A 26,577-nucleotide genomic window follows, 5' to 3' on the forward strand; every position below is an offset into this window, starting at 1 on the left:
GAGTATTAAGTTTTTCACATATCTTGATTTACTCCTTTATTTTAAACTATCAATAATTGTTCTAAACAAAAGTCCTTTCTAAGTGTTTAATGGTGCTTAACTTCTCTCTTCATCTACAGATGGGAGCCATTATTAAACAGCCATCACTCAGAATTAATGTAATAGTAGTAGAAAACTTTCACAAAGCATATATCCTTCTTTTAATTTTCTCATTATTTTATACCAGGATATTTAAATACCAGTCTATGAATGATAATGTTTCATGTGATATACACACATATATGTAAAGAATGGTAGTATCTTAATATTTTCAAAGACAGTGATATTTGATGTATTGTGTGTTCTATTCCCGCTAGATTAAACTCCATGAGATTAAGGATCGTGTCTTGCACTTAGTGTAGTAAATAGCATATAGAAGGGTCACATGAGTGTTTTTTAAAATAAATAAATGAGGCAGTAGAAACAAAGAATGGTATGAAAAGAGATACATGAAGGAATAAGAGAAAGAAAGGGATTACACAGGAGAAAAGGCTCATATGGATAATTTAAATTAACATGTACTGCTACTAAATAATTGAAAGTTCAATAAAAACCTCATTAATTATAACTCCCTGTTTATCTTCCATGGTATCGTTCAATTTGAAGCAGGCTGATATTTTACCTTTGCACTATTTATGAAGTTTTGTTTTGCTGAGTAAACTAATAGAATTATGTCAAGAAGTTCTTTTAAAACCACCAGTGAAACAAACTTCTTTGGGACTTCAGGATTAAATTATTAAATGAAAATGAATGCCACAAATTATTCTTGCCATTCTTTTATTAAGTTGATTAAAAGATATTTCTCTTTAGAAAAACAAACATATCTAAATACAAACTATACCCTGTCTTTCATAGGATCCTAGAGCAGTCTTTGGATTTCCTTTAATTCAGCACCCTACTGAAATTACCACCACCTTACAACCACCCTTATCAGCATTGTTATGATATTTATTACCATTAGCCTTATCATCAATGCCATTAATATAGTATGTCCTGTGTGTCAGGCTTTGGACAGTTCACAATATCTCTGTGAAGTAGATGCTATTGAAGTTTTTCAGATGTGGTAGCTAATCCTTTGGAGATTAAGATGTTTAAGATGACATAATTATTAAGTGGGAAAACCAAAACTTTAATGTATTTCTATGTTGACTGCCCAAAATGTCTCCAAAAATCCTTACTGATAAAAAAAAAAAAATTAAGTTTATGAGACCTATTGTCGTGAGGAAGAATAACATCCTGACTGAGCATATTGGTTTTCTAGGGCTGCCATAACAAAGCACCACAGATTGGGGATGCAGATATCTATTGTTCAGTGTGGTATTAGAGGTGGTTCCTTCTGAGAAGTGTGACAAAAAAATCTGTCCCAAGTCTCTTACCTAGCTTCCTGTGATTTTCTGGCAAGCTTTGATGCTCCTTTTGCTTGTAGACTCGTCACTCCAATCTCTGCCCTTGTGTTCGCATGGTTTTCTCCCTGTGCTGCACATCTATCTCCAAATTTTCTCTTTTTAAAGGACACCAGTCATACTGTATTAGGGCCCCACTCACTCCAGTATAACCTCATTCTAGATTAGGTAGCTACATCTGCAATGACCTCTTTCCAAATAAGATCAGATTCCGAGATAGTGAAGGTTAGAACTTGAATATATGAATTATTCAACCCATAACACTGAGTCTTAGTAGACTCTCTAAATGGGGAAATTAGGGAAAGCTATTTATAATATTTTAGCCTGGTTGTGTGGTTTTATGATAAAGCTTAAAAAGTGGAGTAATGGTTGGAACTGGGCAGAGTTTCTGACAGATTAGTTTTAGGTTGAAGGGCAAAATGAGGAGAGGAACATAAAACACATGTTTATAAATAAGCTGCTGGTATTTGGTTTTATCATCCAAAAGTGGGTATATTCTGAAGCAAACAGATAAATTACTTTTGTTTGATCACAGTTTTGTTAAAAATAGGGGATGAAGAGTGTGTCTGATAACAGCATTGTTTTTTAATTTCTAGGAAATTGTTAATATGCTGGGTTTAGTCCTCCCCTGATATGTTGGTATGACTTCAGAGTCCATTAACTCCATATTCATTCGTTCTCATGATTGATAATCCCAGAGTAGTCTGTGCTGGATTGCTCTAATAAATAGCTTTATTAAATAGTTCTAATAGAATTCAATTTAAATTGGTTACCCTGTTGTAGTCATTGCTGGTTAGAATTGCTTGACCCCTTCTTCCCTATGATAGCCTTCATAAAGATTATCTATCATTCAGTAGTCTACCTAAATACATACATCCTGTCCCGATTCTTCTATTTTCTAGACAAATCCTAGTTACTTCAGGTTTTCAAGTAAAAGCTATATTTATATGGAAAGTAATAATCATCTCATTGGATGTTAAGAATGTTGATAGCTATAAGATCATTATTTTGGATAGGGTTTTAGTCCTTTTGGACTACTGTATCAAAGTATCACAAACTGAGTGCCATAATAAGCAACAGAATGTAATTTCTCACAGTTCTGGAGGTAGGAAATCCAAGATCAGGGTGCCAACATGACTGAGTGAGGACTGTTTTCCAGGTTGCAAACTTTTTGTTGTTTCCTCACCTAAAGGAAGGTGCTAGGGAGTTCTGTGAGGCCTGTTTTATAAGGGCACTAATCCCAATTACATGGATGAAACCCTCATGACCTAATCATTTCCTAAATGCCCCATTTCCTAACATGATTTCCTTGGAGATTAGGATACCAACATAGGAATTTTAGATGAACATGCATATTTAGACCATAATAGACGCTAACATTGTCAGCATCCTGTGTCTTATTATACCCTGAAATTTGTTTACACATGCAAATACAAAATGACTAGTTAAAATTTTTTCTGGTTAAAAAAAAATGTTTCTCTGACTGATTTCAACCATCATAATACCAAGTTTCTGATAGAGTCAGCATGCTCTCATTTTATTGGAAGCATGTGGAACCATGAGACCAATCTACCCAAAATATCTTACTATCACTTTGAAGTGAGTTTTGCAATATTTAAAATGTCCTACACACTTTTGCCTAGGCTTTTTAAGATGGTAATCATGTTTGTCAAAAACATTCTATCCTACCAGCCTTAGAACATAAAATTCAATATATAAATCAAAGAAAGGGTTTCACATATAGGTTTTGTCATCAGGATATCTTGCTTTACATATAAGCCTGCATTTGAGAAAAGAGAGGGCTGCAAAGAATTATCTCTTCTAAATTAAAAAAAAAAAAAAATCTTTTTTTTTTTTTTTGAGATTTTATTTATTTATTTAACAGATAGAGATCACAAGTAGGCAGAGAGGCAGGCGGAGAGAGAGGAGGAAGCAAGCTTCCCACTGAGCAGAGAGCCTGATGCGGGGCTCGATCCCAGGACCCTGGGAACATGACCTGAGCTGAAGGCGGAGCATTAACCCACTGAGCCACCCAGGTGCCCCGAAAAAAAAAAAAATCTTTTGTAAATAAAAATAAGAGTTATAGAATTCTACTCATTTTTTATATAAGTGGTCTGCAATTGGTTAATTAGATCAGTAGAATGAAGGCCAACAATCAACAGAAAACTTAACGCAATTTAGAGCCCTTTTAAATCTTTAAGGAAAATCCAATAAGCACTTGAAAAAAAAAATCAATGAAGAGTTTTAAATGTTTCTTTTCTGATTTTCTGCAGGGTCCAAGTTTTCTCTCTGAGGCCCTTTTCCCTAAGCGTGCAAGAAAAATTGAAGAAATGGATCCTTTTTTCAACCTTCATGAAGCCATTACCAAGGTAGGAGATAACTGCATTCATGGGCAGAGTTGGGGAAGTTTGGGAGGGTTTTGGTGGTAGGTGGAGAAAAAGAAAATAACCAATCAAGAGAAATTTTATATTTTCATTTATAATATATGCTTGAAAGGATTTTAAGTACTTCCCATTACTTTGCTAAGGAGTAAGAATGATACACTACTCAATCAAGATCATACAGAGCAATAGCATGATTTGTATTCAAAATCAATCCTTAATAAAACAAATAGATATTTTTTTTCTTCTTTCTTCATCTGAAAGTAGAGTTGTAGTGTACTCTCAAGTACACCCTTTGATTAAGGTCAGTATCATTGAATTTCTTTATCTTCAATGTTTTGTTTCAATATTTAAGATATTTGGTTGTTTATGGTGGTACTTTTTAGTTGCAATTAAAGAAAAATGGCTACTTAAAAGAAAAGACTGAATTTATAATAGATGTTTTTATATTATGATGGTCATTCCTATATTTTTACTCAAAACTCTTAGCTATATGTTTATAATATGGAGAAAATTAAATTGTACAGTATGGAGTAAATAAATTTAATGTTCTGACATCATAGGACATCATATGAATTTTTACATTTACCAACAGTTTGTCTAACCTGTCATAACCTCTCTTTTGGGAATAGAGTTTATAGAGAATATTGGCATTTCAGCACATTTAAAATAATCCATATTTATATATGCTTAGTTGAAAGAACTGAATCATTCTTAAATCTTCTTAGTGAAATTTTACAAGGCTATTTTTCTCCTTCAGAAACAGGAAATGTGATATAATTAACTGAACTCAATAAGTGGCACTGGAATGAACTCAGAATACAAACTAGGATTTTAGGTCTACACTAGCTTTTTAATAAAACTGTGAATTTATTTTTTCTGAACATTTGAAATAAGAGGAGTTTGTACCACATTTTACTTAAAATTCTCCTAAGCTCGAAATATCTGAATCCTAATTACCTTTATACCTCTTTGCTTTGCAATTAATTTTACTTCCTTATTTTAGATTTTAATGTTTCCATTCTTTAATATTCCTTTGTATTTGGATTTAGCAACATATAGGTCTCCCTCAAATAATAGTTCCTTAGTATTCAAAATATTAACTATGTTCTTAATACTTGTAAAGATGATAGAGTGATAGATAAAAATACATATCTATATGTATCTATATACCTATTTAAATGAGTATATGCTTCTGCAGATGAGAGTGTGTTTGTGTGCATGTGTGTGCTCATTCAAATATTCTGGATACTCAAAGTCCAGGTTTAACTTACTTATTTTTAAGTGAAGCATTAGAGGATTTTAGGGCAATGGAATAGTAACATTTTTTCCCATTTCTTTCTGCTTTCCTCTGGATCAGGGAATTCATTGATTTTTGCGGAATGAATAACTTGAGACCCTACTGGTATCAGGTGTATAATGAGAGGTGTAAACACATACTGATTCTTGCTGCGTGATGTTTTGGCACTCCACAACTCCTAAGAGCATGTCGGGAAGCAGGGATGGGGCAAGAAGGGAGTAGAGGAACATGGGACATAGCCTAGACATAAAAATGAATTCTGTACTTAGTGTGAAACACAGAAAGTCAGAGACTGTTTGAGAAAATACACAAATTTGTGCACAGATATTACCACAGGTTCTATATTTGTTTTAAAATTTATTTCATAGGTAAGCAGATATTAACTCATTAAATGGATATTAGAAAAAATTCTGTCTATGAAGAAATAAAACATGCCAAAGTGCAGAAGTAAGTGACTTCTGACACTTTTTATGACCAAATATATTTATCTAATGTTGATACTGTTTCCCCAGTCATGATGTTTACCTAAGGTAACACCTCATGTTGGAGACATAGGCCAAGGGAAGAAATTGTGCTTCAGTAGTTCAATCTTAGTTTTCCAGTAGGAGAAACTGGGGAATCACAAAAAGAAGTACTTAATAAATACTTTATTTTAAGGTCAAATTTTCTTTAATCAACAACAAAATAAAAAATATAAATATGGTGAGATTGACTAGGCACATGACTAGGAAATATGGAGCATACATTTTATTACCTTGGCTACCAACTTGTTCTTTTATTAAGTAAAACTCTATTTTATTGTCTACACCAAAAAGGAGTACACTAGTAATGACTTTCCTCATGAGGATTCTATGAGGTTGAAAGATCACGTATATATTTTCCCTGGAAATGCAGTATGGATGTAATTGAGTATAATTATTAACATTAAAAAATAAGAGTGCTGATGTATTCAAATAGACTCTTACCTGCACCTTCTGTATTTAGTTTTCACTTTAAAGTAAAAAAGAGTAAGTTAGATAGGAAAGCATATGAGTAAACTAATTAATTAAACACTGAGAATACGCTGGTAGGTTAGTGTGTACAAATGGAATACATAATTTAATTTGTAAAAGATTGAAGCCTTTAAAATATTTTGTTTCAGTAAGAATAGTAGTGGAATTATCATAGAAAACCATGCATTTAGTACACTCATATTTCATGTAGCAGTGAGATATTATAGAAATAGCAATGGACTTTGAATGAAAAGACCCAGTTAGGTATAAATTCTGTCACTGTGAATTCTGAAAATTTGATGTGAAGTAAGAAATGTGTTGGAAAATGATAAAACACAATTACTGATATTATACCACTTATAAAACATTTTTAAAAAATCTGTATTAAATGAAATATTGAGGATTCTAGTCCTTATTTCTCCAAACAAAAGTCTGAATTCAATACACAGCATTATAACACAGTCACATATTTATTTTATCTAATTAAATAAATATAAGAAGCATATACATCTAATACAAATGATCATGTAATGTAATCTATTATCCTTTACAAGTGAGTAACTTTGTATTCTGGCCCTCTGTTATAGATCACAAATACAATTTATGTAAAATTAAATTACAGCTTCCAAGAATTAAAAAGTTAATAATCTATCAATAGTGTTTTTTTCCCCGAATTAAAGAAAATGAAAACAAACAGACTGCACATAGATGGGGTAGGAGCTATGAGTCCTGGTATGTAGCTCTCCATTGCTGTCCTGCAGTTCTTTAAAAATATTTTTTTTATAAAGTATGAATTTATCCTGGCATTTATCTTTTTGATATAAAGCATGGAACCTAAGAAAGTAATGAATGAGACTCAATATTGATGCTAAAAGGTATAATTCATCATTGCTTCATGACAGTCCGATGATACAGTATAAAGTCACCAAAGGGCAGCACATACTGCATTGCTGTTGAAGATGTTTTCTTATCTTCTATAATTACCTTTAAAAATAGCATTTGATTTTTTAAGTATCATAGAAACCAAACTGATTTCTCCAAAGACTACACATGAATGAAATACCAATATAAATCTTAGCCGCTTAATCCTTTAATAAGTGAATAAAAATCACCATGGATTTGTTTTGAAATAGGCTTATTTCTCCTTTTCTAGCTAGGAATTGTCTAGTTAGGTTTCTGAATCCTCAACATTTAGCTTATAAATTGTTATTAGTTATCTAAATATTCTAAGATGAAGCAGAACACTTGAAATATAAAAACAATTCATACAGGAGAATGGGTCCAAGGGACTAAACAGGTAAGGGAAGCATTTTAACATAAAGTAACAAAAGAGGTGATAGTGACATAAACAAGTTATGAGAAGAAAGATGATGGAGTTCATGCTTCTGACTAGATTTGAAGAATTCACCAGAAAAGTGACATCTGAAGAATTTAAGAAATATTAACTTTATCTTAATGTCAATGAGCTTCCCTTGAGAGTTCTCTAAAAAGCAGATTGTTGGTGGTATTGTGTAAGAAATGATTATATGTATTTTGAATAACAAAAGACAGATCTGGGAGACATTTTTAGGTCTGAATAACAGGATATATGGTTTACTGGATATGGGGTATGAAGCAGAGTAAAGAGTAAAGGACAATTTGAATACCTCCACTTTGGACAAAGTTGATATTATTGAATTAACCAAATTAGGTGTTGGGCTGAAGAAAGTGATAGAGTCTAATCTTGGATGTGAAATTTTGAATACTTAGTGAATCTAGACAAATATATTATAGGAGCAGTTGGATACATGAGGTTGGAGCTCAGGAAGAAAAAGAATTCAATGCGTTAGCTGATGTAATAACCACTTGTCATATGTGGCTTTAAACTAAAAAAAAAAAAGAAATGTAACTAGAATTTAATTTTTTCAGTACCATTAGCCACGATTCACATGTTTAGTAACCATATACAGGCAGGAGCTACTGCATGGAATAGCACAGATTATCGAACATTTTCTTCATTGATGAAATGTTGATGATGATGATGTTGCCTTGGCAATAATCATGCAGAGAATCAAGAGTGACAGGGAGAGGACAAAAGCCCCAGGGCAGAATGTTTTATGGGATCCACAGGAAAAGATACATTATAAGAAAGAGGAAGTGTTCAAAAGCATATCCTCCCACAGCTTCACAGCATTAAGATGGCTAAAATTAAAAACAAAACTAAAGAAAATGAAACAGAAGATAACACATGTTGACAAGGATGTGGAGAAATTGAAAACTTTGTGCACTGTGAGAATATAAAATGGTACAATTGTTGTGGAAAACAATGGCAGTTTCTTAAAAATTTTAAAAAAGAATTATCATATTACCTACCAATTCATATTATCATATTATCTACCAATTCCACAGAACTGAAAGTGGAGTCTTAAAAACACATTTGTACATCCATGTTGATAACAGCATTATTTACAATAACTAAAATGTGGCCATAGATGGATAAATGGTTAAGTAAAATGAGGTATAAATATACAATGGAATATCATTCAATCTTCAAAAGGAAGGAAATTCTGACATTGGCTACAACATGGATGAAACTTGAGGACATCAGGCTAAGTGAAATAAGCCAATCACAAAATGACAACTACTATATGGTGTGATTCCATGAATATGATGTACTTAAAGTAATCAAAACCGAGGAGAAAGAAAATACAATGGAGACTGGGGTAGGAATGGGGGAATTTTAGTTTAGTGGATATAAAGTTTCATTTTTACATCTTGTGACTTACACAAGGTATAAGAGTTATAGAGAAGGATATTGGTACTGGTTACACATTATGAATGTATTTCATACCACTGAACTATAACTTATAATCTGTTGATGGTAAATTTAATGTTATGTATATTTTACAATAGTTCTTAGAAATTCAGGAAAAAATGTGTATTTACCCAATTAACTAGTCATCCATAATAACTTCTGAACCACTTATTTAGAATTTGAAAACATCTTTTTTCTCTTCATTTATGCCTGATCCTCCGTTCTTTGCCATTATCCATAAAGAGTTCACATGAGTTGTTAACAATTTCTTCGGTCTACTTTTTTAAAAGATTTTATTTTTATTTTGAGAGAAAGAAAGGGAGGAAGCACAAACCGGTGGTGGGGGGAGGAAGGGCAGAGGTAGAGGGAGAAGCAGACTCCTGGGTGAACAGGGAGTCTGACGAGGGCCTCGATCCCAGCACCCTGAGATCATGCCCTGAGCCAAAGGCAGATAATTAAGCAACTGAGCCACCCAGGCGACCCTGGTCTACTTTTAATTGATTAACATCTTGTATTTTTTTAATATATTTTTGGATTGAATATATTTTATTAGCATTTTCTTGATAATTTTTGCCATAATACACAATAAATGACTGATAACTGCATTTTAAACAAAACAAAAACACTATAATTGTAAGGAAAAGAGTTTTAAAATCAAGTGTCAATATATAGCATTGGGGTAGGAGAGGAAAGATGCTATCTATTACATTATTGAATTAATAGTACATTTCTTCTGGAACCACAGATGCTCTATATTATAATTTAAAATCTCTAAGTATGAATAGTACAACCAGGAAAACAAAAGTACCTTATGCATGTGGTACCATGGCAACTAGCAAATGACCTAATTATAATGACCTAATTTGTGAGCTTCCTTAAGAAATATCAATTTATTAGTTATTTCATTGTTCTTCTCACCTAGTTTAAGAAAAAATGATTTCTTTATCTTTAATTATTACAAGATATGCAATATTGATACATTTTCAGGATAGGGTTTTTAAAATACTGTTCTTAAGTGTGTATGGATTTCTTCCTTTTCTTATAAAATATAGAAATAGAGATCTTATAAAATTATTTGGATATTGTAATATTCCAAAGAGAAAATAATAGAAATAAGATAGTATGTATTCCTATTATGTATGTGGAGAAAGTTGCAGTGAGACTAAATTGTAGAAAAAGGCAGCATTTGTATAAAGTCTTGGAGTCAAGGCTAGTAATTCTTATATAGTTTGTATTCTAACAATGTAGTTATATTTGCCCTTATTTATAACTATAAATTTTAACTCAGTTCTGCAGTGGTGTGAATAAAGGCTAATGGTGGTGTCTTCAATGATGAAAAACATTTAACCATTTCAGCTAATGTTAGATACATTTAGAGTCGATAACAAAAATCACTATGCCTAATACAGTTATATTCTGCTAATTAATTTTAACACATGATTTGTGAAATATGAATCTTCAATTATGTTTAAATGTCACTGATAAATATGTTTGTACCAGTTGTTGTGATATTAAGATTCTTAGAGCATGGTAACTGAAAACAATCCACTAAAACATTCTATTCATTTTATAACTATAAAATAGAAAGGCAGAATAAAATACAGAATGATTTTGTTTTTCCTTGAGATATCTTTCTAAGCTATGGCTTAAAAATTATAGCTTAGTAGCCTTACATAAAGTAAGCCAAAAAGGAAATGACCAAATACCTTTAATTTAGTTTCCTGAATTCCAATGTCATGTTGTATTCATGAGCTAATAGGTTTCTGGTACAGTTCTTTAAATGCTTAAAAACCTGGCTATGATTTCTAATCTGAATGAGCAAATCTGAGTGTCTTCCAAGTATCTTTAATGTTGGTATATTATTTGGATAAAATATGTGAATATTGTCTTCTATTTCACAAAGCAAGTGTAATGACATTCTTTAATCCTATTTGTACATTTGAGGTGATTCTGAAGCTGTGAATGTAAGGCTTTGTTATTTTTAAAAATATTTCAAAAATATTTTCCTGCTATAACAAATTATTGTTACTAGATGCAAGATGTCTCCATGGGAATCTATACGATGTTTCATGACATGAACCAAACCAGAAAGTATCCCAAATATGTATTTTCAATGTAGAGATTGTTCTTTGTAATAAAGAATGTTGGTTGAAGCTACTCAAGGGAGATGATGGGATATTAAAACCAACCTCCTACGCTTTGAAAAGGAAATATTTTAGGTGTATATTTTCTTCATAAATGTATAATTAAACTCAATATCTTCATTTAATGAAATGGGAAATGGTGCTGACTATATTTTCTCTTGCCCAGAGAGGTTTGGTTTATTGTTTTCATTATATGGCACAAATATTATAGTTTCTAAAGTCATGCCTTATACTCTCAGTTTCTCTTTTCCTTTTTGTTTTTATTACTCAAAAGCAAATGGGTACACAGTATCAGCTTGTCAAAATTTGACTCCCTTTTTGAAGGGAAGTTAATCATTAAAGTAGATATTTTGCTAAATCACATTAAAAGTGTTATTACTGCATATTAAGATAGAAAAGCCGTGATTCTAAACATGCACTTTTTCTTTAATATATACAGAGACTGATTTTAACATGTATTTATTACAGAATATAAATATGTTAGTGATATAAATCAGGATAGGAAGCTATCTGATCACCTATAAATAATATGACAATGTTATAAAGATTGAGTCAACCGACCTCAGAAAATTTTCTTATGTAATTCAGGAAATGGTAATCTCATCCCATAAAGTAACATTTTTGAATTTTGTATGAGCTAAATATATCATTCTTATTTCTGGTAAATGTCTATAAGTTGAAAGTGAACTTTAATGTTAGCTTCTTTATTTGCCCCTCATTTTGAGCAAGAGATTCTTTGTCTTTTCTTACCATTCTCAGACGATATCATCCTTTAAGTGATGTAGAAGTACAGAGACAAAAAGCAGAGTAGTCAGTGGATAACAGATTAGCTCTAGATAGGCAGGTAAATGTCCTTCCAAAAATGGCTGTTGAAATAAAGCCTCCATATAATAAAAAGATTCAAAAGCCCCAAGCAATAATCACTTACTAAAAAAATTCTAATATAACACAACAAACCAGAAGAAACTGAGCAGTCTTTGGAGTTTATTATAATGGACTTTGATCATGATGCTTACATGTCTTGGGGACAGTACCTACTGCCTCATGTGTTACTGTAATAAAAGATCCTCTTACACACAGAAAGACACACACATGCATACACATTATGAGGTATGAATGAATTAATAATACAGATTTTCAGTGCTAGTACTATCTATATTATTCCTTGAATGCTCTGCATTTTTTATATAGATAAATAGATGGATAGATATCTTATTGTCTTCTTTTCTGGGACAGCCTGAATGTCACCCCGTTTTTGCTTGTTTGTTTTTAATAATCTTTGGACCTACACATTCTGCTGCTATTGGTGTGATACAGAAAATATTTAAAAATTACAGGGTTTTTTGGCATTTAGTAATCAGCATTTTAATTATGTGGTGTCTCTCAAAAAGTTCACAGGAAGTGGTGTTTTAAGAGAGAATAAATGTATTCCACAAATATTAACGTTATGATATTTGATATTTAGGAACTGATCAAGAATTAGATTTGAACAAATCAAATTTTTGCTTGAAAAGCAAACAAAATTTTTGTTTGCGATGGGAAAACAATATTTATTTAGACTTAATTATGTGTGTTTACTAATATGTCTTTTTAATATGTAAAACTAAGGTTTAGGAATTAAATGCATTTAAAATTACAGTGTTGTTGACCATTAGTGGAGACTTAAGTAGTAATATTTCTGCTTTCTAAAAATAAAACAATAATGAACAATCATAATTATGTTCCCTAGTTGTCAAGAAAAAGAATTATGATCCTTATAGTTACTGACTTTTAAGAAAGCTGGGAAGAAAGTAATCCATTTAGAATATTTTCTTCAAAAGTAAAAAAAGTCCATTATCAGTTAAGATGTTATTTTTATCATCAATAAAGACCTACATGCAAACTTGTTCAATATAAACAAAATGATTCTATTTTTCTTATGTAACTGAAAATTCCAGAAGAGGCATGCTTCAGGAGTAGCTCAAACATAGCCTTTGATCTACTTATCTGTTATCCTCTCAGTGCTACCCTTGTCTCTGGTGGGACTTTTCACCAGCAGAATTCCCCCATAGTAGAAAATGCTGCCAGCAGTTCTTGGAATTGTATCTGTACATAATTCTATCAAAGCAAGAGAGGATCTCACTTCTGGTGACTTTCTCAGAAGAGCAATGGTGCAGATTTCTAGAAAACCCCAGTGAAATGGACCCTCATCTTATTACTCTGAATTGGCATCATGCTTATTCCGAATCATTGCTTGTGACCAGGGAAATAATTGTGCTGATTGGGTTAGGCCTGATTTCCATAAACTAATCACTGTAGAAAAGAAATTAAAGTTTTTAAAAACCCTTATTTGGAAGAATGAGACTAAGCAAGCTCAAGTAATTATGGCTCATCATATCTTCTTTGATTAATAATCGTGGCTAATTCAGATTATTGCTAGCCCATTTGGAGAAGGGTATGAAGACAGCGAGTATGTCAGAATGAAAACACTAAATACCTGGGAGCAGGAGATCAAGAAACAGATGCATGAACAAGATACTGATGAGAATCTTAGAAAGCAAGATTATTTCAGCATAGAAAAACTATAATTTTTATCTAAGGTAACTTGGGAAAATAATAAAAGTATTTTAAAGCAATAAAAGGTTATTGCCTTTTTTTTAATAACATGGCATTTTTGAACCTCTCTACATGGCATATCTTCTTTCAGTCAACAATTCAGAAAGAGAGTTGCAGTATTTGTTCAGAAGAATTAAGGTGTACTTGACTTTGAAGAATAAGTAAAGGTATGTGTTAGCTGGGTTTTAAGTTTTAGAATAATAGTACAAATTTTAATTGGTAATGAAGAGAAGCTGAGCTCTCTCTTCCTCATCCACATTAGTAGGTATAACTGTAGTTTGTTTATTTTTATTACTATAAAACATTTTTTGATTAAATATGCCAAAGTTTATGTGCTGCTTCACTGTTGATGGGTATTTGGTTTGTTTCCAGCCACTATTAAGAATATTTTTGTATACAAGTCTTCTTGTATAAGAGTTTCTTTAAGATACATATCAAGGAGTAGAATTACAGACTCATATTTAAACCTATTAGGTAATGCTAAATTGCTGGGATAATTGACTGCCAAGCCCCCTCCCCACCCACCCACAAACACACAACCACCAGAATAGTCTATTGATTAAACAAAAGTTATTACACTGACTTTGCAAAGAGACGACAACACCTCGACTGAATCTTAGTAATATTTCATGACAGAGTATCTTGGAGGAAATATTAATAGAAGAATTGAGTGTCTAGACTTAAGTTTTAGGGTGAGGGTTTTAATTCAGACAATTAATTGTTAATGGGAAAAATTCATGACAATAAATTAGGGATGGTGGACATGATAAAAGGAAGACTGATGAGTGAGCTATTTGTCCAAGTAAACAACCTATTTCCCAGAGATGTTGATGTTTACAAGGAAGAGTAAGCTATTTGTTTGGATATATTTGTTTTTTAGAAATTTCTTGAGGCATACAGTGAAGTTATTTATTAAAGCCTTATCTTCATAAACTAAAATTTTCTGGAATAAATAGTTATGTTGACACAGTGGTTTTACTTTTCAGTGCTGGTAGTTAAGCTAAGTGGACTCATATAGTCTCAATTCTTGGAGCCGTGTGTGACAATTCTCTTTAATATAATCCTCTACCAAACTTGATATTTTTTCATTTTTGCTTATCTGATATGTGCAAATGTTGCCTAATTGTGGTTTAAATTATATGCCTTTCATTGATTGCTAATGAAATTGAATGTTTTTAGATATTGGCAATTTGGTTTTTCTAGATGTTTGTTTGTACATATGTTTTCTAAGTGCTTGTTAAAATCATTGCCAAGTTTAAATTTTTTTATTGGATTGTTTTTCTTTTTTATTGACTCATAGGAGATATTTCTTTATTCTGGCTGTGAACTTGTTGTAAGTTACATGTGTCATAAATATCTTCTCCCAGATTCGGACTTTCATTTCCACTCTTTTTATTGTATCTTTTAATGAACAGTTCTTCATTTCAGTGTAATCTAGTTTAGTAATTTCTTCCTTTATGTTTAGTGTTTTTAGGGTTTTAAGTTCTTCCATATGCTGGGATAATATTTTTGTACTACTTTATAAATCTCTATAATTTTTTTCTTTAACATTTAAATATTTAATCTACCATGATGATGTTGATGATGATGGTGGTGGTGGTGGTAGTGGTGGTGGTGGTGGTGGTGATTGTGATGATTTAGGTAAGGGTGCAATTTTCTTATTTTTCTACCTAACTTATTGAGAATTCCATCCTTCTTTAATGATGCACACAAAAACTGTTATATATCAAGTTTCTATGCATGTATAGGTTTGTTTCTGGGCTCTCAATTCTATTTTTCAGACTACTCATCCATCAGTGTACAAACACAATACTTTTTAGCCTTATGTCTTTAAAATAAGATGTCCTATCTGGTAGTTCATGGTTTCTAATTAATTCTTCTGTAAGAATATCTTGACTTTTCTTCCCCTTTGTTCTTCTATATAAATGTGAAAATTAGCTTGTCAGGTTCTACAAAAACCTTGTTGGAATATCAATTGTAAAATGAATACTTTTTTAAATAAATATTTCTTGATCCAAAGTGGTTGACTATTCTCAAAACGTTATTCTATTACTAGCATCAAATGTAGTAATTGCAATAGCAAGGTAAATAACTGAATATCTTAGTTTTGCAGCTTTTTAGTGCTGAAAATATCCTTAAAAGTCATTCTTTAAACAACTCATTTTATAGGTAATTAACTGCTAACCATAGAAGTGAAGATCAAAATGACAGCAAGCATGTAGCTGACATAAGACTCAGACTGAGCTCCAATCTCATTCATTCTCATAAAAAATATTTAATCAGCATCTCTATATAACAATATAGCTATACAGTTCAGGGATATAACAATGTATTTGCCTTGTGTTTCACTATATCATACTGCATTACGTGCCCAAACTAAAACAACAACAACAACAACAACAACAACAAAAAGAGATTAAATAAATCTTTATGAAACACATTCTGATTGTTGGCCTTGTTTTAGTGACAAAGGATATAGCTGTAAACAAAAGAGGGATGATTATAATCCTTAGGAGCCAAGAATCTATGGGAAATGGATATCATAAAAATATAAAATATAAATACAAACTATGCAAAGGTTCTGAGAGAATGTATAAAGTACTGTTAGAATTTAAGGAGAGCTGTGGGGAATATTGACTTAATCTGGGGTATCTGGGAAATTTTTCCTGGAAAAGTAATTTTTGAGTTTTTGACCTAAACTGTTTAGTTAAAGAGGGAGGAGAAAAAGTCAGGCAGAGATATCTATATGACTAAGATATCTGAGCAAAGTGGGAGCCCATTATCCTAGGAAATTAAAGGAGCCTATGCCACTGGAAACCAGAGAGCAAGAATAATGATAGTATCAATGAGAAGGAGGGATAGATTTAGTTGATAAAATAGGACCTCATGAAGCACACATTGTTTATAAAAGAAAGGAAATTTCCAATATCGTTTGAGAAGCATTCCAAAGCCAATGAAATGGGAAATTTAAAAACAAATAATTAAATTCTTTAGAGTAGGCAAGATGGGTGATTCTATTGATTTTCACTTGGCAATAAATAGCATCAGATAGTTGAGTTGACTAGTCTCAATAGTAATTGGTTCAATGGCCTGATAATACTTAAATAAAGAAAATAGGACAAGGATGTGGAGAAATGAGATCCAATGTAAAATAATTAGTATTAGTTCAATTTGTAGAACCTTAAACTAGAAATCTAGTTTAAAATTAATTTATACATAATTATAAATAATCTGTTTAAATCTTCAGCTTTTTTGCCTTTTTCAACTTTTGGTTCAATTATTTTTATGTTCTGAATCTTTAAAATGATACTTCTGTTTCCATGTATTAAATTTGTATCAAACATTTATAGCCTTTTAAAAATATGTTGTTATACTTAAAAGTAAGTGACCTCACTTCTAAATACTTTACTATAATATTAGCTAATATCTATTTCATATTCAAACTTTTCTTATTGTCTTCCTCACACCCCATAGCTAGTTTGTTTAAACCTAGATCGAATTTGGAATCAAATGTTGCATTTGGTTAAGCCTCTATATAGAATAGTCTCCCCACCTCCCCTCCACCCACACCCACAACATTGATATGGCGAAGAGACTAGACCAGTTGTCCTTTCATTAGTTTTACTTTCTGGCTATGTGGTGTCATTTAACATATTCTTCTATCCTCTGAATATCCCATGGATTGGAAGTTAACTCTTAAGACCTAATCACATGTTAATATTAAACTTTTTGTCTAAAATACAATGTAGATGATATATGCATCATATTGTATTCTGTCAGAGGCACTTCTTACCTACTAGAAATATCACCAATGATTCTAAGATTCATCATTTGATGAGAGTAATGATATTCTGATCTCTTCATTGTACAGTGATGTTTTCCCCTGTTACTAGAAAATTGTATCTATGATGTTAGTTTAGCACAATCAAGTGTTCAATTTCCCATTATAATAGTCATGAAAGAGTATGTTACACTGCAGTAATAAATCCAAAATCTCAGTGGCTCAAAATGACAAAAAATATTTCTCATTCAGTAAAAGCCTGCAACTTTCCACCCTATGATGACTCAGAATTACATCTGCATATCAATGCACTCTTTATAATCACCAAGCAGAGAACGAATGAAATGGACAAGTATGGAGTGGTTCTTAAATGTTTCTGCCCATAAGTAACACTTACTTTCATTCATATATCAAGACACATGATTATGCCTAACTTTGAGGAGACTGGGGAAGGTATGACTAGCATGTATGCTGACAGAGAAGAAACAGAAATAATGGTGATCGGCACAAATCACATTCAATAACCATTTACCTAGTAGTTTTAATGGTAATCAATGATTATTATTGATAATTAATGGTGTTTCTTGCCCAAAACATCAGTTTTACTAAAGATTATAGAATGATAACATTCTAATTTTATCATTTATTCTGCCTTTATTAACAAATATTCTTATGTGAAGTGAAACTATTTGGTTAACTGTGAAATGTATCTTCTACTAAAAAGCAGATTACATGTTTAATTAATTTCCTTTAACAACAATTTTCATGGATTTGGTATAATAGCTGCCTCAAATGATAATAATAAATATTTTTGGTGTTTTCCCTTTGCAGTATTTTTATTTATTTTTAAAGATTTTATTTATTTATTTGACAGGCAGAGATCACAAGTAGACAGAGAACGAGAGGAGGAAGCAGGCTCCTTACTCAGCAGAAAGCCTGCTGTGGGGCTCAATCCCATGACCCTGGGATCATGACCTGAGTCAAAGGCAGAGAGAGGCTTTAAGCCACTGAGCCACCAGGTGCCCCTCCCTTTGTAGTATTTTTATGGTAAATCAATTTTCCTAGAATCAGTGATCTCCATCTGTTAAAATCATTTGTGTTGGAGATGCTCAGATTGTCACAAATTTGGTAAGAGAAAACTCTTTCAAGTTTGTCCTAAGATTTTTTGACATGACCACATTAATCTTTCTTGGTTTTTGGCACAAGATTTTTGAGACTCGTCTTGCACTTTCCCTGCCCATGATCTAGAATGAGCCATTTCTTCAGTGGTCTCTGGTAGAGAAGTGTACTACCTGACTACCAAGGGTGCTCATAATGATGAAAGTATTTAGAATTTAAATTAAGAGAAGTAGAAAATAATACTTTAAAAAATTATACAGCCTCCTTGATTTAAACATCACAGTGTTTTGGGCCTCCTGGGTGGCTCATCCGGTTGAACATCAGACTCTTGATTTTAGTCCAGGTCATGATCTCAAGGTCCTGAGATCCAGCTACACATCAGGCTCTGTGCTCGGTGGGGAGTCTGCTTAAGATTCTTTTTCTTGCTCTATCCCTCTGCCCCCTGCTCTCTCTCTCTCTCAAATAAATAAATAAATCTTAAAAAAATAATAAACATCAGTGTTTTCCTTAACTTTTTTTTTCGTTTACACTCAAAAGTGTAATTCATGGCATCGTTAATATAATTACTTCTAAAACTCTTTATCATGAAAGCCCATAGCTACAGTCTCAAAGTAGACTCCACAGTCCAGTAATCAGCAGATTGTCTTGTGAAAGAAGGAAAATTACAATCAATTGTTTCTGAAAAGGCTGCATATCATATACACACTATTAGATAATCACAAAACATATTATTAAATCAGAGTCTTTGAAAAGCTGTGACTTAAGATGCCTCCTTAACTTTATTTAGACCAGTATTTTCAAAATGGCACATATTTGGGGAAATACTAGTCTAAAGTAAGGTTTAAGGATTATAGCTACTCTTCACAATTCAGAGAGTTAAGATTTTCTATTATTATATAATCTCAGCTGTCTTATAAACACATAAAAATAAAATCCTTCTACCTAATCATTTTTCAGAAACATTTTCCATTCCAGAGAAAAAACAATAAAAATTATATTAGCTTGAATAAGCTAACATAAAAAAAGGCTTTTTGAATTCTGCAGTGAAAGAACACGATATAGATGTTAATATAGTTTTCTATATCTTTGAACTGATTTTTTTTAAAATAGCTAAAATTAAATTATTTGTAATTTTATTGATAGAAAAATTCTTACATTGTAATTAATTTTTAATCCATAGCTATGGATTAATCTTATATGAAATATTGGTTTCCTGTATGCCAATTAGTGTGATTCTTTTCTCTTATTAATGAAATATTTTTTAAAGGTTTTATTTATTTATTTGACAGAGATCACAAGTAGGCAGAGAGGCAGGAAGAAAGAGAGGGGGAAACCGACTCCCCACTGAGCAGAGAACCTGATGTGGGACTTCATCCCAGGACCCTGGGATCATGATCTGAGCTGAAAGCAGAGGCTTTAACCCACTGAGCCACCCAGGTGCCCCAGTGAAATATTTTCTGAAGAAGGACATAAATATAGTTGTATATATAAACACACACATTCATATTAAAAAAAAAATTGTACCTCCACTTGGAATCTTCACAAAGGGGGGCAACTGGACAGTGCATTCAGTTGTGTCCATCTCTTGGTTTCAACTCATGTCATGGTCTCAGAGTCATGAGATGCCGCCCCACATCGGGCACCGTGCTCAGTGAAAAGTCGGCTTCAGACTCTCTCTCTCTCCCCCACCCCACTGAGCTCTCTCTCTCTCTCTCTAAAGTAAATAAATATTTAAAAGAAAAAAATTTCCACAAAGTATGTATGATACATATTTTGTCATGTATTTGAAATATTAACTTTAAAAATTGCAATACATGTATCTTATATTATCTAAGTTTCTAAAATTATTTAGTTCTATAAAATGCTCATTAAAAATCATCAAACTTTATATTGACATATTTTGTACCTTAAGATAAGTGATACCTAAGGTTATTTTGAATATGAATTGTATTTTGCATATAGATTATTGGAAATTCAAAATGCAAACCCACAAATATGTTATTATTAAATGTAATATAGCATGTGCACCTTGAAAATTATTTCTAAATGGCTGACATACATGACATGAGGGAAAAAGCAATATCTTTCTTTAGAGTATCATTTAAACTCTCAAATAATAAACTTTATGGAAAAAGAAGGGAAATTTTATTAATTTCATTTGTTGGTTGAGTTCTTTGTAAAGACATAGATGTCCATAACTTTCTTCCAGACCCTAACTATTTTTTTTGACCCTAACTATTATATTCAGAGTATTTTCCATTGTTTTGTCTTAACATCAATGAAATTCATTTTGAATCTTTGATTACAGAATTTCATCTGTTACAATTTTTGAAAAATTCTCTTAAAAAGAGGGATGGTTTGTGAGGATTAAGATCTAATAGGCAACTTTGCTTGTTGTGTTTTCTATTTAATCTTTAGAAGAAAGCACAATTCGCTGGAAAGCACAAGGACTCCAACTAATGTTTGAGAAGTGTTTTGCACCTGGTGCCCTGCGTAAATTTAAGAACCATCTAAGTAAGATGAGCCTTAGCAGCACTTATATTACTGTCCACAGAGGGCTTCTTCAACAGTTACTATGGCATCGTGGCAGAAAAAAAAGTCTCTAGCCAGCAGCTCTCATTTCTTGAGCTTGTTATTACACTGTGTTTATTATCTTTGGATTTCCCTTAGAGAAATCAGAAACAAAGCATTTAGTTTACAATGTTGGTTTGGTCCAGATCTGGTGTACCCCCCCCCCCCCGTAGAGTATTGTTACAACATTACAACATTCAGTATAAAGCAGTGAACACTAATGCCATGTCTTGTGTTTCCATTCTCTCATGCTGGGTTATCATACCCCATTTCACATAACTGGAGATTTTGCATATTTGCTTTAGATACTTTACTGAGAGATACCAGAATTAAGGTGGATGTGGGGCAAAGAACCACCCCAGTTTATAGTAGGTTCCACTTTACCTTCACTTCAGCTGTGTTATGACTAGAGAATGGTGATAGGTTCATTTCACTATTTTTCCTTAGTTTTCTCACGTCTAAGAAATAGACAAAAAAAAATGCAGACAGCAGGATTCTTTTGGGAGGATTTATTAGATAAGTTGGGTAATGTATGTAGTAGTTCATGGCTTTGAGTGTGCTCAATATGTAAAAACTATTTTTAAAAACTGGATATTGGGGTGCCTGGATGGCTCAGTGGGTTGGGCCTCCGCCTTCGGCTCAGGTCTTGATCTCAGGGTCCTGTGATGGAGCCCCGCGTCGGGCACTCTGCTCAGTGGGGAGCCTGGACCCCTCTCTCTCTGCCTGCCTCTCTGCCTACTTTTGATCTCTTTCTCTGTCAAAAATAAATAAAATCTTAAAAAAGAAAAACCTGGATATTATCTGAATCTAAAATACACAGCTGAGTGAGAGTTTGTCTATAGTACTCCTGTTGGCAACAGTTCAAATTCAGATAATTTTCTCTTCCTTACTATCTTCCATACTTTAATTATTATTGAATTATAAAAATACTTTGCTTTTGAATATGTGCCAGTGTCACATTCATTAGACTTTTATACTTTGCCAGCAAATGCTTCCAAAGTATTTACTTCAATGGACTACTCTTTTCATTTTGCTTTTGAATATCTAGTTGAATCCATATGTACTCCGGAGAACTTTACTCAGATCCAAACACTTTTTATTTCAAAAACATCATTACAAAACCTCACTCTATCTCATGAAAGCAGTGCAACTTAAAAAAATAACATTATTTTCTCCTTATGAATTCCAGTTCCTAAACTAATAAGGTTAAGCTTTATTTTTCCAATAATAAGAATCAAATACTTTGCCTAGGGTCACTTGTCTTCTCTCTTCACATCTTCAGTTGTTCTTTTTGGAAATTAGTTGCAAGTATTTAATTCAGGAATAAAAAAATTAAGTGCCTTTAATGCTAATGAATACATCTGTCCTGCCAAAGTAAGTTGCTATTGGCTACAGAGCTAATTCTTTTGGCAGAAGCTCGATTCTTATTGTTTGCATATAATTAGTGAGTCGAATGCCTGTGAGAACAAGATAATTTCTTAAAAAAACAACAACAACAAAAAAAAAAACTACAAATGGACCACAACTGCAGATATGGCATCAGCAATTTATTTTAGCCTTTTAATTCAATATATTCTGTTCTCCGTTCTTGGCACCATCATCTCTTCAATCCACAGCTGCTTCTTATTCTTTATAGTTAACATCTATGAAGGAAATATAAGAAAGAAAATATATGATATAGTCTAGTTCCTCATATTTCAGAGACAGTTCCAGACTTCAAATCTCCACTGGTCTTTGGAGAGATCTTCAGTGAAGAAAGATTCTTCTCTGGAACTTTGATACCCTGCAAGCTCTCAACTGTTCCATTAATGGCCTTGAATAAATTGTTGGTGCATATATTAGTCTGCTCAGGCTTTCACTTACATGTGGAATCTAAAAAATGAAACACAATAAAACCAAAAGCAGAAACACATGTAAATACACAGAACAAACTAATTAATGGTTACTAGAGGGAAGGGTGTTTAGGGGGATGGGCATAATGGGTGAAGGGAAGTGGGAGATACATGCTTTCAGTTATGGAATAAGTCACAGGGATGAAAGGTACAGCCTAGGAAATATAGTCAATGGTATTATAATAGTATTGTATGGTGAAAGATGGTACAGATGTGACGAGCATAGTGTAATATATAGACTTGTCAAATAATGATACTGTACACCTGAACTAATGTGACATTGTATATCAACTATACCTTCTATACACACACACACACACATATATATATATACCAAAATTGAGAAAAACGTGTTTAAAGATCAATGGTGTTTTTCTCTGAGTGTGAAAATACATGCAAAATATATTTTTTTCCTTTTCCAAATTCTCCTAAGTAATCATTTGCTGCTTTTATAAGACAAAATTAATATGTGTTATTTTTTTTCAAAAATACAACAAACTAGGTGGCTTAAACCACAGATATATTCTTAGTTTGGGGAGACTGGAAAGTCCAAAAATCAAGGTGCCAGCAGGATTAATGTCTGATGAGCAGTCTTCCTTTGAATGACATGAAGCTCCCTTTTCACTGTGTACTCACTTGGACTTTCCTTGGTACCTGCTCATGGAGAAGGAAAATAAGTTGTCTCGCTGGTATCTCCTCCTCCTCTTTTCTTTTGTGATCTCCAATTACTCCAGTTAAAATCCACCAACATACATAGTTATAATTTTTTTCCTTTTGATGAGAACTTCAAGATCTACTCTCCTAGCTACTTTCAAATAAAAAATTCAATATTATTAATTATAGTGAACATGCTGTACACTATATCTCCATGACTTAATTCATTTCATAACTAAGAATTTGTACATTTTGACTCCTTCCTCCCATTTCACCCATTGCCCACCCCCACCTCAGGCAACCACCAGTTTGTTGTCTATAATCATGAGCTCATGTGTGTTCATGTATGTGTATATGTGTGTTTTTTTGTTTTTTTTGTTTGTTTTTTAGATTGCACACATAAGTGAAATCATACAGTTTTTACCTTTTTCTCTCTGACTTATTTCACTTAGCATAATGTCCTCAAGGTCCATCCATGGTGGTGCGATGGGAAAGATTTCATTATTTTTATGACTGAAATGTTCCACCGTATATGTTTATATAGCACATTTTCTTTATCCTTTCATCCACTGATAGATATTTAGGTTGTTTCCATGTCATGATTATTATAATTAATGTTGCAGTGAACATGGGGATGAATATATCTTCTCCAATTAGTGTTTTCCTTTTGGGGGGATAAATATCCAGAAATGGAATTGCTAAATCATACAGTAGCTGCATTTTTAATTTTTTGAGGAACCTCCATACTAGCTCCCATAGTGACTACTAATTTACATTCCATCAATAGTGCACAAATATTCCCTCTTTTCCACATCTTTGCCAACTTGTTATTTCTTGTCCTTTTGATAACAAACATTCTAATGTGTAAGGTGACATCTCATTGTGGTTTTGCATTTCCCTGATGATTACTGATACCACATACCTTTTCACGTACCTGTAGACCATTTGAATGTCCTTGAAAAATGTCTATTCAGATTCATTGGCCATTTTTTAATTGGATGCTTTGTTTTTTGCTATTGAGTTGTATGTTCTTTGTATACTTTGAATATTAACCACTTATCAGATATATGATTTGCAAATATTTCCCCCCTTCAGTAGGTTGCCTTCTCATTTTATTGATGGTTTGGTGTCTCTTCTTATAAGGACACTAATTTTATCTAATTATGACCATAAGTTTATGACCTCATTTGACCTGAATTACTTCTTTAGAGGTCCCATAACCAAATACAGGCACGCAGGGAGAGGAAGGGTTAAAGCTTCAACATATGACCATTCAGTCCTTAATGGTGTACTCAGCATCTAAATTCTAGATATTCACGGAGCTCTACTATGTATATCAGCCCATGAGTTTTAAATATGTAGTTCCAAAGATAAAAATCAAAGCTCTTTCAATGTAAACCTGGAAAACAGTTTGGTAATTTGGAAAGCAGTTGGGTAATTTTTTTAAAAGTTAAACATAAGTTTACCTTTTGATCCAATAATTCCACTACTAATTTCTACCCATGAGAAATGAAAACTATGTCTACATAAATACATGGGCATGAATGTTTATGGCAGCATTATTCAGAATAGCCCCATACCATAAGCAATCCAGATTTCTACCAAATTGGCAAATGGATAAATAAAATGTGGTATATCCATACAAGTAAATAGTATTCAGTATAAAAAGGACGAAATACCAATATATGCTTCGACATGGATAAACCTCAAAAACATTTTGCTAAGTGAAGAAAGTCATATGCAAAAGGCCATATGAGTACAAATGCAAAGGCTACAAAATACACGTGACTGTATTTATATGAAGTGTTCAGAAGATACAAATTTATAGAAATAAATTAGAGGTTGCCTAGGATTGAAACAGGACTGATTACAAATGAGACTCCAAGGAATTATGGAAGAATAATGAAATATTAGATTGTGGAGATGGATTCACAACTCTATAAAATCATGGAATGTATTTGCAATGGGTGAATTTTATGTCATGTAAATTATACTTCAGTAAAGCTGTTAAAAAATTAAGGTTCTGTCATATAAAATAGATGTCCCTGTATTATTTCAGTACAATCAAGTTGAATTCTTGCCAGTTTTCAATAAGATTCCTTCCTATTATTCCCCTGAAAGGAGCTTTTATTTCTGGGACTCATCTCAGTATTGTCTCTAACAGCTTTCAGGGAAGAATTCTCATTTCTAAATATTACTTTACCCTAGAGGACTTAAATTTCTTGGTATTTCTTTATATGAAACATTTTTCTCTTCTCTTATCAAATATCCTTGACATCCAGATCACCTGACAGATACGCTATAAAATGGAACATTTATGAGAAAGTGGGTGTTACAACATGGTATAGATCAAAATGACTGGGCTGTTGGAATAAGAAAAACCTGGTTCTACTTCATGCAGCCTAAGTGACCTTATCTAACTTCTCTAACTTCTCTGAGTTTATCTCCTCATCTCTAAAATATTGATGTCATCAGCAGGATTGTTGAGAATACAGATGAAAAATTAGTAATAGAGGTTTTTACTACAATGTTTGTAGCATTCCTTATATAGCCTTCGAGTATTAGATATGTTTTCTTTCATTCCTGGAAAATGTTTCTTTAATATATTTTGCAACTCATACATTTTACTAATTCAAAATTACACTGTCTTTGCTAATGGAATTTATCTTCATAATTGAAGAAAATTAGTGACAAAGTACAGTTGACACAATCAACAAGAAAATTTATTATTTTGAGTATAATGAGCTCCTCGAAATAACTTTCAAGGGCAATGTAAAAAGGCAGCTCATGTCAAAATTTTCCATGTGACTTAAGTCTTTTTATTCAGTGTTATGGGCTTGAAGAAACCTATAACATTTAATGATTAAATGATGTAATCTACTAACATGAGCCTTTGTGGGAAGTGACTGGTT

General features: G+C 32.4%; 1 protein-coding gene across 3 annotated transcripts in view; it reads left to right on the plus strand.

Annotated features, from left to right (window-relative positions):
* The window catches only part of NAALADL2 (N-acetylated alpha-linked acidic dipeptidase like 2), a 1,286,203-nt gene that overhangs the window by 1,107,354 nt on the left and 152,272 nt on the right, over positions 1–26,577 (plus strand). For all 3 annotated transcript variants that reach the window (XM_044251814.1, XM_044251815.1, XM_044251812.1), the window contains one exon: positions 3,716–3,811. In XM_044251814.1, coding sequence (XP_044107749.1) covers positions 3,716–3,811 — 96 coding nt within the window. The remainder of the gene's footprint in view (positions 1–3,715; positions 3,812–26,577) is intronic.

Source organism: Neovison vison, chromosome 6, assembly GCF_020171115.1.
Source record: "Neovison vison isolate M4711 chromosome 6, ASM_NN_V1, whole genome shotgun sequence".
Lineage (NCBI taxonomy): Eukaryota > Metazoa > Chordata > Mammalia > Carnivora > Mustelidae > Neogale > Neogale vison.